The 14,128-nt window shown below is 40.2% G+C and overlaps 1 protein-coding gene across 2 annotated transcripts in view; it reads left to right on the top strand.

Moving 5' to 3' along the window:
* Nucleotides 1-14,128, top strand: part of DNAH6 (dynein axonemal heavy chain 6) — a 220,215-nt gene that overhangs the window by 165,477 nt on the left and 40,610 nt on the right. Inside the window, exons 58-63 of one of the 2 annotated variants that reach the window (XM_072637006.1) lie at nt 757-824; nt 4,229-4,409; nt 4,600-4,779; nt 6,966-7,199; nt 10,448-10,583; nt 12,969-13,117. In XM_072637006.1, the coding sequence (XP_072493107.1) occupies nt 757-824; nt 4,229-4,409; nt 4,600-4,779; nt 6,966-7,199; nt 10,448-10,583; nt 12,969-13,117 (948 nt within the window). The remainder of the gene's footprint in view (nt 1-756; nt 825-4,228; nt 4,410-4,599; nt 4,780-6,965; nt 7,200-10,447; nt 10,584-12,968; nt 13,118-14,128) is intronic. The other variant, XM_072637007.1, reaches the window with a different exon arrangement.

Here is a 14,128-nt window from a genome sequence, read left to right as displayed (position 1 = left end):
GAATTTTAGGTAGAATCATTTTCTACATTAGCTTGTCTTCAGGGTAAAGAAATACAAGGTGAATCCCAACTATGAAAAACTAGCAATCCAATGGGTAACAAGCTTCTTGTGAAAGAAAAAAATGTATCATGGGATGGGGAGAGGATGGAGAAGAAAATAATTCTACCTCTAGCTAGGTGAGTCTGATTACAGGCACATCACTGAGCTGTCATTTCCAGAATGCAAGGTGCCCAGATTTCCAATGGGAGGCTTAGGAAGGCAACCTGTGCACTAACTTTTATAGATTAGTTATTTGCATTTTTATAAGACTCATTTTAGTTTGAAATAAGCTTAAGGAGGAAAAAACTGTCCACATATGAACAATTCCTAATTTAAAAAAATTAAAAAATCAAAATAAACAACATAATGTTTCACTTAATGAAATGTCTTTTTCCCTCCAATAAATTTTCTGTAACTTCTTTATGAGGTTAGTGTCTCTGGAAAAAACTAACTTTTGTGTTGTAGACCAATCATTTTTCTTGTGCTTTTACAGTGTATAGTTAGTTACCTCTTAGAGGACCCAGTTTGGCCTCAGTTATATCAACATATGTGAACAGAGTTATAATGCAACAACAAGCTAGTCTAATTGAAAATGTGAGTTTTAAGGTGACTTTCCCCACCTTAACTATGATTTAATGATGAGCCACAACTGGTGTTCTTTGATCATTCTTTATTGGAACAATTATCTTTTCTCTACCATGCTTCTTTTTCTTCCAGGTCTGCATTAAAGTTACTATCATTAATTTCACTGTGACCAGATCTGGTCTGGAAGATCAGTTGCTAAGGTAAGAATGATTTTTTCCTCTCTATTTACCTTTCACATATATCAAAAGAAACAAACAATAGCTTTGTTTTTGCCCTTCTTTGCAGTGTCTCACACGTAAGTGCTTAATAAATGTTTAACTAACAATAAAAAACCTCAAAGCTTCCATATTCTTCCCAGTGTTCCCTGAATATAGCCTTCTTTTTCCTTACTCTCTATGTCTAGTTATAGCATTTAGTAGTGGAAAAAGCTCTGGACTTGGAGTCAGGAAGACCTGAGTTCAAATCCTACCTCAGGTTCTGACTAGTTTTCTGTGACCCTAGGCAACTGATTTAAACTCTGTTTGGTCCAGTTTCCTCATTTGTAAAATGGGGATAATTATAGCACCTATCTCCCAGGGTTATTGTGAGCAAATGAACATTTGTAAATTGCAAACAAAATTATTATATAAATGCTAGCCATTATTGTTATCATCATCATCATCACCATCATGAGATAGCACTCTCCATTTCCCATAACCATTTCCACTGGTTGAAATGCTACCCACCTGTGAAGGTCTGTCTCCTAAACTACATCCTCCCCAGAACTTTTCCTGTTCTCCAAAGCCAGATCATTTCCACCTCTGGAGCCTTACTTATAGAATCACTTTCTTTGTACTTGTCATGATTTCATTATCCTATCATTTGGATGAAAGTTAATGTATATGTCTTTTCTCCCACATTTCTTATCTCCCATTCTAGATTGTAAGCCCTTTAAAGACATGGATGATGACTTTGTAGTTCACTCAGTGCAATAACTTACAAAATAGTAACTGTTCAGTGTTTCTGGATTGGAATAGATTACCGACATATACAATGCTTGGCCAACCTCAAAGCTCTTTAGGACAACAATAAATAGCGGCTAGCTGTCGACAGCTAGGTGGCGCTGAAGTAGATACAGTGACACCTCCAGTGTTAGAAAGACTCATCTTCCTGAGGTCAAATCTGGCTTCAGATAAGTACCAGCTGGATGAACCCTGGGCAAGTCACTTCACCCTGTTTTTCCATCTGTAAAATGAGCTGGAGAAGGATATGTCAAATCACTTCAATATCTTTGCCAAGAAAACCCCAAATTGGGTCATGGAATCAGACATGACTGAAAAACAACTCAAAAAACATTTATATAGTGCCTAATATGTGCCAGGCACTGTGCTAAGTGCTTTACCATTATTATGTCACTTGATGCTCACAACAACCTCACAAACAAGGTAGGTGATATAATTATCCCTTTTTTTACAGATGAGGAAACTGAGACAAACAGAGGTTAAGGGACTTGCCCAGAGTTACACATCTAATAAGTGTCTGAGGCTATTATGGTTATCACAGAAACATAGAATCACAGAATTTGAGAATGAGGAGAAACCTCAGTTAACCATCTAGTCCAACGCATAAACCAAAGAAATCCCTGCCATAACATATCCAACAGCTACTGATTATTATTAGCATTGTATTGATTTTCCATTAGCTTCCCATGAAAAGAGCTATCAAGTTTTCACAGCCTTCATTATTTGTCACAGCTAATAACCTTGCCAACTTTTTCAGATGTGGTAGGTCTCCTTCACCCCTGTCAGCATACACATGTGCCCTCCCCCACCATGAGCCAGTAAATGAAGCCAATTAGTTATTCCTCTTAATTCCAAGACCTACTTGTGCTTTTACCATGTTACCCTCCTTGTATTCCTTCCTCATTCTCCTCTGGTTCCTTCCCCTTGGTTCAACAATTGAGTAAGCATTTAGGTGTCTGCTGTGTTCCAGGCACTGTAGATGAAAAACAGCACAGTGCCTATCTTGAGAAGTTTACTGTCTTCTGTCTACCTTTTCTCCATCATCGTTGTTTTCGTTGTTTGTCCTTCATTCTTGAAAAGGACCCTGACATCCAGAAGATGATGCCATGACTTGCAATTGAATTGGATTTAAGTGAAGGAGGTCTAGGCAAGCTGATATAGATCAAGACAACTAAAGATCGCACTCTTTTGATCATTAGGATGAATAGTGAACCTTTAGGAATGCCTAATTATGTCATGAAATGTCACATTACCTAAAAATGGACTTTGGATTGTGGTGGCTACAGCAGAGTGGGGCCTGGGGTCTAGGGGCTGAGAGATTTTCTGTTAAAATATGAATGTGAACTGATAAAGAAGACCAAGAATCTGTGGGATGTAATCAGGGACCACAAAGTCACACGGAGGATATTATGAGCACCTCACAGAGTACCTGATACATATTAGGCACTCAATAAATGCTCGCTGAATTGAATTGAAATAAGGAATATAATTATATCAAAATAGAATATTATAATAGCTGGGACACTTGAAGAGAGAAGCCAGGAACTTCCAGGTGGGCAGAATTGAGGATGCCATTCTAGGCCAGGGGAGGACAGTCAAGGGAAAGAGTTAAGAAAGGAAAAATAGGTTCATCTGGGGACCATTCATTTTAGAGACAGGTGAAGGTTATAGGAATTGGACCTGTGATTTCATTAGTAGAGGCAATACCAGGAGAGGAAACACTTCACTGGTAGAGGTTGGCACAGTTTAGTCTTAGAGCATGAAATCTTCATCTGGGGTCTTAAAAAACATTTGAATAACTATATTTCAGCATAATTATTTTCTTCTGAGATACTATATATATTTTTTGTATTTAAAATTAAATTTAATTATTTTTACATTTGAATTTAAATTCTATGTACATATATAAACTTAAAACTTTAAAACTATATTTATATGTGTGTATATATGAGTATGTATGTATGTATATAAAACATGATTCTGAGAAGTGGTCCATATATTTCACTAGACTACCAAAGGGGTCCAGGGCACACTAACAGTTACGACCATCTCTCTTAGACAGTTGTCTAAAGCAGTGGTGTCAGACTGAAATAGAAAGGGGAGAGGGGTTGGGGTGCCCTAAACAGTACATAAGGATCCCTGAAGATACATATTGACTTAGAAAATCACATATAAACTATTGAATTTTTATTAATTTTGTTAAATATCTCCCAATTACATTTTAATCTGGTTTGGATACCTGGTGGCCAGGGAGCATGTTTGACACCTCTGGCCTAGATCACTGAGAGACTGTGACTTGCCCAGTCACAGCCAGCGTGTGTGAGAGGCAAGATAACCCAGTCTGCCTGGCTTCAAGTCAACTTTCTATTGACTTGATCGTGCTGCCTTTTTAGGAATGGGAGAAATGAATGATACTAGCATTGAGCAAGTTTTCTTAAGAGTATGTTCATGGGAAGCTTTGAGGAGGGGACAGGAGAAGTGATATGCTCTCTGACTGGCCTGGTGAAGGTCTTTGAAGCAGGAAATGAGTGTTCTTTCTATATGGGACATGAGCTGTGAGGTCCAGAGGAAGCATCACTAACATGGTCAAACATCTCTTCTAGTGATGTGGTGAGGCTTGAAAAACCTGAACTAGAAGAGCAAAGAAACCAGCTCATCGTTAGGATCAACGCCGACAAAAACCAGCTGAAAGCCATTGAGGAAAAAATCCTCAAAATGCTCTTCACCTCCGAAGGGAACATTCTAGACAATGAAGAACTTATCAACACCCTGCAGGACTCCAAGGCAAGAGAAGCGTTTTCACTGTGGATGGAGAGTGGGCCCAGTGCATAGCTTAGCACAGTTCCTGGTGTATTGTAAATAAAGGCTTGTGAGCATTGATGGATGAAGGAGCCAGAACTCAGATGCCAGAGAAGACATGAAACAGGTCTCTCTCTCCACCCACTGATTGTTGTCACATCACCTTTTGTTTTAGGTGACTTCAGGGGCCATTAAAACCAGACTTCAAGAGGCGGAGTCCACGGAAAAAATGATCAATGCCGCTAGGGAGAAGTACCGGCCTGTGGCAACTCAGGGGTCTGTCATGTACTTCGTCATCGCCAGCCTGTCAGAAATAGACCCCATGTATCAGTACTCCTTAAAGTACTTTAAGCAGGTAAGTTTTCTCTTAATTTGGCTCTCCTCTGAGAGAGAGGTCTCCATTGACTTGGACTGGGGCCACACAATTCTTACAGTGTGCCTGAGGAAGGTTTTTGGGGAAGGACATTTTAACACAGGACCTGAAGACCATTTCCATCTAAAGAACCTAAGGCACCTAATAGTCACTGTGGTTTAAAACCTATTACACTTTTTGATGTTGAGGTGGTACAGTCATGTCCGATTCTTCAAGATCCCATTTAGGGTTTTCTTGGCAAATATCCTAGAACGACTTGCCATATCCTTCTCCTGATCATTTTACAGATGAGGAAACTAAGGCAAACAGGATTAAGTGACTTTCCCAGGGTCACACAGCTAGTAAAAGTCTAAGAACAAATTTGGATTCAGGCCCTCCCAACTCCAGGTTACTGCTCTTTTCACTTCCAAAGGCCAAGTCAAGAGCATGGCTCACATGTGTCAACTGGAGTGACAGAACACAGTCCTGGTCTGGGGAATTCCCACCTTGATTAAGAGCTTAGCTCCAATTTTTGGCTCTTTTTACCATTCCCCTACAAGAACCCTTCACTGTAGCTGAATTGATCTACTCAGTAATTCCTGGAAACAACTTATACTTTCACCATCCAATCATTAATGATGCTTTGATCCTATGTTTTGTGATTTACAGTATTTCCCAGTCCTCTATCCCCATTCATCCTAATTGATCCCCTTCCTCTCTAGTTGATTGCTTTAGAGAAATTTTGCCTCTCTTCTGGAATATGATATCTAACTTACATAAACTTGAAGTTATGTAACTTTTAGTTTTACAGTCTTTTCTTACTTGTTAGTATCTTTCCCATACAAGCAATGGAAATCAAAGGATGTTTATTCCTAACACCAATATTCATGAGGCTTCCTCTTTCTAGACTTTTAGAGGTTTCACCATTTTTTCTCCACCTCTTTTCTCTACAAACTCAGTTAAACAACCATTTATTAAGTACTGCCTATGAGCAATAAAAGAAGGACACAGTCCTCTACCCTCAAAGAGCTTGTTTTCTACAGGACACATGTCCTTCACTCTTTTAAATGTTACAAAGGAAGCATGTCTCAACCAAGGAGTTTGCAAAATAGATTGATTCAGTCTTCTTATGGTATGTTTTGAATCCTGTTAGCGAAAGGAGCCATTCTGTGATACCACCAGCTGAAGCAGCTGGGTGACTCAGGGCATGACAGAGCTCTAGACTTGAAACCAGTAAGACCCGAGTTCAAAGTAAACGCTAGCTATGTGACTTTAAGCAAGTCACTTCACCTCTGACTGCCTCAGTTTCTTTCTCTCTAAAATGGGGATAATAATAAAAGCATCTGCCTCGGTTGTGAGGATCAGGTGAAATGATATTTTTAAAGTGCTTAGCACAGTTCCTGGCACATACTAAGTGCTATATAAATGTTAGCCATTAGCATTATTATTGACTCATTCCCAGGATGGTTGTGAAGATAAAATAAGATGAGATTTGTAAAGCTCTTTGCAAACTTGAAAGCACCATTTCAATTTCATTTCTATTATTATTAAGAGAAGAAAGAAAATACTGTAAAAAAAAGCATTAAATTTATTGAAAACTGTCATATGGGAAAGGATCCTGGAAGTTAAGATTAAAAGGAATCCAGAGGTCATCACAGGAGTAGCTAGGTAGTTCAGTGGATAGAGTGTTGGACCTGCTGACAGGAAGACCTGAGTTTAAATCTAGCCTTAGACATTTACTAGCTGTATGACTCCAGACAGGTCATTTAAACTTATTTGCTGCCTCAGTTTCCTCATCTGTAAAATGAGCTGGAGAAGGAAATGGCAAACCCCTCCAATATCTTTGCCAAGAAAACCTCAAATGAGGTCATGAAAAGCTGGACACGATTGAACAAGAGGCCATCAAGTCTTTGTACAGAGGAGGAAACTGAGGCACAGCGAGCACAGGCTCACACAGCTTATGTGTCTGAATCCGAATTAGAACACGTGCTTCGCTTATTTTAAGCCAAGAACTTCCTCTCCTTCTGCATCCAGCTGCATCCATACAGGTCCCTCCCCTCGCATCCCAAGTTAGTTATCCCTTCCTGAGCCAGGCATTTGTGAGAGGTTTTTGTCCACATTTGCCCGATGCTTATGGTTGGAATTGGAGCTGAGATGGGCATCGGCAGAGACTTTTCTCTCCCTCCCAGTTATTTAACACCACCATCGAAACCTCAGAGCACAACGATGACCTGCAGCAGCGTCTGGCGATTCTCCTTGATCAGACTCTCTTGACGGCGTACGTCAATGTTTCCCGAGGACTCTTTGAGCAACACAAACTCATCTATAGCTTCATGCTCTGTGTCGACATCATGCGCCAGAAAGAAGAATTAACAGAAGAAGAATGGAATTTCTTCCTCCGCGGCGCGGCGGGTTTAGATAAGGTATGGCTTTGATAACTGGGCTGGCGCTGCAGAGGCAGAGAGAGTAAAGGCAAAGGTCTGCAAAGGCTCTGGGGAGCTGAATGAGGCTGAAGGATAGGGCTTGGGTCCTAAAAGAGGAAGCACAGAGCTCCAGCAAGTTATGTAACTTCTCATTGCCTCAATTTCCTCACACAAAAGATGAGGATAAATATCTCAAGGGAATGTGTAAAGACTGGAAAATGGTTTGAAAAAATTAAATGAGATACATATGTAAGGGCTAGGATATGGTCCTGTGGTTTCGTCGATTTAGGGAACTGGCAGGTAAGGAAATTCCCCAGCAGAAGCAGGTTAGCATCTTTGAAACATTTACTCAGAGAGAGTTGCCTAGAGCACTTGCCTGGGGTCCCAAAGTTAATGTGTGTTAAAGACGGGATGTGTTTTTCTAGAATAGAGACCAGCTTTCTGCCCTCTCCGTAATTTTATCTCTCCGCTATTCCCCAAATGTGGGGTATTATTAAAATTCCATAAACCCCAAGTGGCTTGAAATTCCACAGGTTTGATTATGCGGTGGGTCACATTTTGTTCCTATATACAGAGGGACATGTCCCTCTTTACGTAAACTAGAAAGTCCATAAGGTGACATTTACCCTGAATGGAAACACCTGAGCTAAGCGTTGAAGAAGGGAAAACATTCTAATCCTCTGCCAGTGGGAAGAAGGAGCGCAGAGAGCAGAAGGGAAGGTCGATGTTCCATTGTATGAGGTCAGCACCTTAGCTAGAATTCTGTTGCCCACTCATCCTTCACTAATGAGGTGGTTAGCCCAGCCGCAGGGGCTCCTAACCCCATTCTTCCAGTTCTGCCTTTTGCTGCCAGACTTCTAGAGAATCACAGGGCAAGCTGTGATACCCTAAACCTAAATAATCAACAGGCATTTGCCAACTACTATCAGACACGGTGTAGACCCCGGGGATGCAAATACAATCAAGGAAAAAATCACTCCTCACCTGCATCTTACATTCTAGTCTATGTACAAGTACGCAGGGAAATCTATAAAGTATAAATATAAAGTGACTAAATACAGAAGTTAAAAATGAATGGCACTTGGAGAGGAATCAGGGAAGGCTTCCTGCAGAAGATGGTGTTTCAAGAGGCATCTTGAAAGAAGAGAGGAATTATGGGAGGGAGGGTGTATCAGGCAGAGGGGACAGTGGGTACAAGGCACCAAGGAGGGAGATAGGGAACAGAGAAGAGACCAGTTTGGTGAGATTGTAGAACATGGGAAGGTGAGTCATATCCAACAAAGCTGGAAATACAGGGTAAGGCCAGGTTAAAAGAAGGGCTTCTTTGAAAAGCTATTTGATTGTAGAGGCCTGTTGTGTGTTGATGGAGCCTTCCATTGTATCACATGCTCCCAAAAAGTGACTTATCAGAACTGGGCATGAAGAGAGGGGGGCCAGATGTAAGGGCAGCAAATGGCCAGAGTCACTAGCCTTTCCATGGCCTCAAGGTAATGTTTGGTATAGCAGACCACTTTGCTCTTGGGACTGCTTATAGACCTCAGTATCCTATTTATAGGAACAAAAGAAAGAGCACTAAGTGAATGTCTATTCTCCCATCCAAGATGCTGCATAGCCTTGAAATGGACAAATAAATATGTGCCCTTAGGGAACAATATTGATCTGTTCCCAAAAAGGACCTTGCTCTGACCATCAGTGGAGGATGTAACAACCTGCACAATACTTTTTGAAAAACAAAAAAATGTCCTCTGGTCCCAAACTGAGCATCTACCAGTGTCTAAAATCTCCACCAATAGAAAATCACTTCTTTAATTCTCCTTAACATGTAAATACTTGATTTGTCCATTAGAGTCCATTTTCCCATCAGCAAAATATAATTTCAACAAACTAACTGCTTGAGCAGAAAAGGCCTAGTGTGGTAGGGTTTAATAGAGTCATGAAAAGAGGAAGGGAGGGCTTTAGACAGGAATAAACCTCAGTGAAAGAACTTGATGAGGAGAGATTCTAAACAGAAGGGCTATCCCTAACTTGGGAACATCCTCCATCTGTGAAGGACAAAGGGCCCACTGTCCCCCACATCCTCCCCTGTTCACCCTCATGTGGCAGATGAGCAGGCTGGGACTCATAGTGCTATCTTAATACCACAGTGTTCAACCGTGCAACCCCCCAAGTCTTCCGAATCACCTCCCTTCTTTCTGTCTTAATTAAGACCTGCATTTACTCTTGAGTTTCTCTACTTACAACTCAGTTCATTCAACTTTAGGACCAGCCTTCCTATTTCAAAGTTTATTTTAGTTTTAGATAAGGTGAATGGGCAGGGCAGGATTGAGGGGTGGTGATTGGGGAGGAAGTGAATAATGAATGGAGCCTGTCTCCATCCTCACTCTTAAGTTTCAGAAGCAGCCTAGTGGGTGTGGTAGACTGAGATCGAACCTCAAAAACCTGAGTTCAATTCCTGTCTCTCGCATCTATTTATTGTGTCATTAACTGAACCTGGGCAAGTCATTTAGCATCCCAGTGTTCTAGGCAACTATCACTAGAGGATGCCAACCTGTGTTGGTAGACAAATTACGTCACCTAGGAGTTTGCCATATCAATTGGAAGTCAGTCCAATTGTTATCTCTGCTCCAACTTGCTATCTGCCCCAACAGGAAAGAGGATGTAACTGTCCAGCTCTCTGACCTACCCCACCCTTCTCTAGCATTCCAGGAGGTTTCCTTTCTCTCACCTTGGAACTGATATTAACCTTTCCCTCTGTACCCCTCACCCTCCCTGACCTACATCATCCTTCTGGAAACTGTAGGGACTATGAGTCCTAGAAGCTGCATTTCACATATGGAGGCTTTGGATGGAGAAGAAAAACTCAATTAATTAGGCTTAAATTTAATCCTCCATGAGAACACCTTCACAAGTAGTTTAGTAGACATGATAGGGCTAGAAGAACCTTCCTCATGTTTTTAATAAGGAAATTAGATGCAAGGGCCAAAACTAGAACCCAGGACTCCAGACAGCCAGGGCTCTTACTTTCACACCAAGTTGTTTCCTCAGCTTATCAACCCACCTACCTTTCATTAGTAGGCCTACTTTTGGGAAGACACCGCTAGAAAATCCAGCACACATTTTCCCTACTTGACCAGTATAACTTGTCACTTCTTTGGTCAACAGATTGAGTTTCACCATAGTGAGATAAAAGAGTATTTGTTGTTTGTCTTTTGCGAATTATTGTTCTTTTTGCCTTCTGTCCACTACAGGAGCGCCCTGCCAAACCTGAAATCCCCTGGCTCCTCGATGTTATGTGGTTTTCCTGTTTTGACATGGAAGAGACCTTTCCAGCTTTTCAGGGAATAACATCAGATATATTGCTCATTCCCATTTCAATTAGACTTGGTAATGTGACAGGGCTTTTAAAAACAGGGCTGTGTTGGGCTCTTCACTGATACCAATCATGGCATCTAAGCAGGCACTTAGTAAATGCTTGTTAATGAATTAATTGCAACATTGATCTTTTTCACTGGGAACTTTCCTAATTCTCAAGTCACCCCTAATTATTACTTGTCTTTCCCTCCTTTTAGACTTTGATATTCTATACCACATTCTTCAGTATAGGTAAAAACATTATTTCAATTTCCCCACCAAAGAAATTTCCTTAAACAATGGAGGAGAATTGTTGAGGAATATCAATCAAAAACATTTATTAAGTACTTACTGTATGCTGGATGCTGTGCTAAGTGCTGGGAGATACAAAAAAAAAAATCAAAAGTGGTTCCTGTCCTCAAGAATCTTACGTTCTAATAGGGAGAAGGTTTACCTTTGTCATAAAAGTATTTCCTTGAAACCAAAACCTAAAATAAAAACTAAAACATTAGAAGTTCCCCCACTAAAAACAAGGGTCCAGGAAGATCATCCACTTTCACCATTACTATTTGAAATAGTTTTATTTCTTACCATTACTAGTGGTAATAACTAGAAATAGTGATAAATAACTAGAAACAATTATTTTCACCATTATTATCGTGAAATGTTTTTATTTGAAATAAAAATGCTAGCTATAGTAGGAAGGCAAGAAATGAAGTAGCATAGCCAATGAAATGATAGAAATAAAGGATATCTGTATTTGTAGATGTTATGATGGCTTTTTTTTTCGAAATCCAAGAGACTCAAAAAAATAATCAAAATAGCTTTAGAGAACAGTAGCTCTGATTCAGATAAAAGACCCCATTCATATCACACCCTTTGACATGTACCAGATATGTACCAGATACCAGATACATACCAGAGGACAAAAAGGGGAAGACATATGGACTTACACAGTCATTGACCTTGGTGCTTGGTGGCTGTGATGTTTATTAGAGATTCACCACCAGCCCAGCATATGCCACCATATTTATCATGGTGACCACTTCTTGAGATTTTTCTATCTCATTCTTACATAAAATCATAGGATTATAGATTTAGAGCTAGATGGGACAAAAGAAATCATCCAATCCAACCTTCTCTTTTTACAGATGAAGAAACTGAGGCAAATAGTAATTCAGTGACTTGTACAAGGGACACACAGATAGTGGCAGAGCCAGGATTTGAACTCAGATTCTGAGACTACAAGTTTGATGTCTTGCACTGTACTTTACTACTTTCTTTAATGACATGAAATTGTTCTCAGCTCTGTAAAAAACATGGGACTTCCAAAAGAATTGGTGGAATGTCAAGCATCCTTCTAACTGTATCTGATAGAGGCTCACCTTTGAAGGGAGCCTGCAGAAAGAGCTTAAGGTTATGGCCTCCTGCCCCCATAAGCCAAATGATAAGAGGAGCTAGAAATGGATTTTACCCTTGGAGCTACTCAGCTTTGGCCTTATCTTCCATGACACCTTCAGGATATCTTTTACCATGCCATCTCCACTTGGGCTATCATCTTCACTCTCTCCCCATCAGAAAATCCAACTCCACCCCTTAGAACCATCCAGTGTTAGCCTTATCTGGTTCACAGCACTTTCTGAACATCTCCAGTAATACCACTCTATGCATAAACCCTCCCTTCTAGCTTTCCTTTACGTGTTGGCTTTCTTTGTTAGAAAATATAAGCGTCTTGAGGGCAGGGACTGTCTAGTATGTTTTATTGGTTTCCACAGTGATTAGCATAGTGTCTGGTGCATAGTCAGCATTTAATAAATGCTTTCTCTTATCTAATTCATACATCAAGTATTTCCTATCATCCTCAAAAAAAAGTATTCCATCAGCCCATGGCAGAATTCATAGTCACACAGCCCATTCAGCAACAGGGAGCCCATTTTACAAGCTGCTGGTGAAAATAGCCCTTGTCTCTGCTTGGTGAGTTTATGTAAGAATAGCCAAATGAGGACCTTAGACCACTGGAGAAGACTCCTTTAGGTTAATGTGGGGGTGGGGCCACCAGTGTTAGTTTGGAACTAGGTAAGTCAAGGAAATTCATAGAAAATAAAGAACCCTTTTATCAAACCAGTAAAGCAAGATTGGTTAGATAGAATACAACCTAGCCCCCTACCCAGGGCAGCCACTATATTGCAGAAAAGCACCCTCCCTTGACACTTATATGTGTAATTTCAGTCATTTACATATGTATCATATTCCCCTCTTCTCTACCGTATGCCTCATGATGGGAGGGAGAATGTCTTATTTAAATCTGTATCTTCCAAAGTACTTAGTAGGCACTTAACAAATATTGGGTTGAATAGAACAGTAGTGGTTTACTGGTTAAAAACTAATTTTAATCCTTCTCCAAAACTGAATTTTCAGGAAATTTTGAAACCCATATTAACCCCAAATTTTGGGATGGTTATATTGAAGAATCAGAAGAAGACGACCAAGAATCAAAAGACCACTGGAATACAGAATTGACCATGTTTCAAAAACTAATTCTTATTAAATGCCTTAAAGAAGAAAAGGTAGGATTACATTTTCCTTTTCAGAAACTGATTCACAGATTAGTTTAATTTATTGTGTTGTATCAATAGTAACCATGGCCCAACTGCACCTAATTCTGAATTTCATGTACTAATAGAATCAGCGCTCTAGCTATGGTCTGAATGTTCAGATTATCTGAGCGATTTCAAAATTATTCATAAAAATTGTCCCAGGAGTAGGGGTGCCGGTATGCAATGGCTGAGAGCTCTCCAAGGTAGTAGCAGAGGGATATAAGTGCATGCTGCCATGGGTTCATGCCCAACCAATGGACAGGATGAGAACCTGGGAGGTTGTTTGCAGTAAAGAGGATAATATAAGTCAACCACAACAGTTGTGAAAGACTTGAAGTAAAATAGATCACTGAATCGAAGACTTAGAGGTGTGAGTTACCTTAGAAATGACATAGAGGTGTCGCACTTGACACCAGGGGCCAACAGCTGTTGGCGAAACTTCCCCAATATCCCATGAATCAAATTAAAATGTAATTTGGAAAGGTTTAACAAAACTAATAAAAACAAATACAGCATAGGTAATGTTATTTTGTAGTTTTCTAAATCAACATGTGGGCAGCTAGATGGTGCAATGGATAGAATACCAAGCCTAGCATCAGGAAGAGATATAGCCTTATATACTTCAGATATAGCCTTAGAGATACTTACTAGCTGTGTGACCCCAAGCAAATCATTCGACCCTGTTTGCCTCTGTTTCCTCATCTGTAAAATGAGAAGGAAAAGGCAATGGCAAACCACTCTAGTATGTCTGCCAAGAAAACCCCATTTGGGGTCACAAAGAGTCAGACAGAGCTAAATGACTCAGAAACAACAACAAATCAATATGTGACCTACAGGAATCCATTTCTATTTGAGTTTGGCACATGCTAACCTCTCCATTTAACCTCTTAGAGAGGTTAAGGAAGGGGCAACCAGGTGGCACAATGGATAGAGCACTGGGCTTAGAATCGGGAAAACTCCTGATTCTTTTTTTTTCATTTT

This window comes from Notamacropus eugenii, chromosome 1 (assembly GCF_028372415.1).
Source record: "Notamacropus eugenii isolate mMacEug1 chromosome 1, mMacEug1.pri_v2, whole genome shotgun sequence".
Lineage (NCBI taxonomy): Eukaryota > Metazoa > Chordata > Mammalia > Diprotodontia > Macropodidae > Notamacropus > Notamacropus eugenii.
This window is presented reverse-complemented; position numbering and strand designations above follow the sequence as displayed.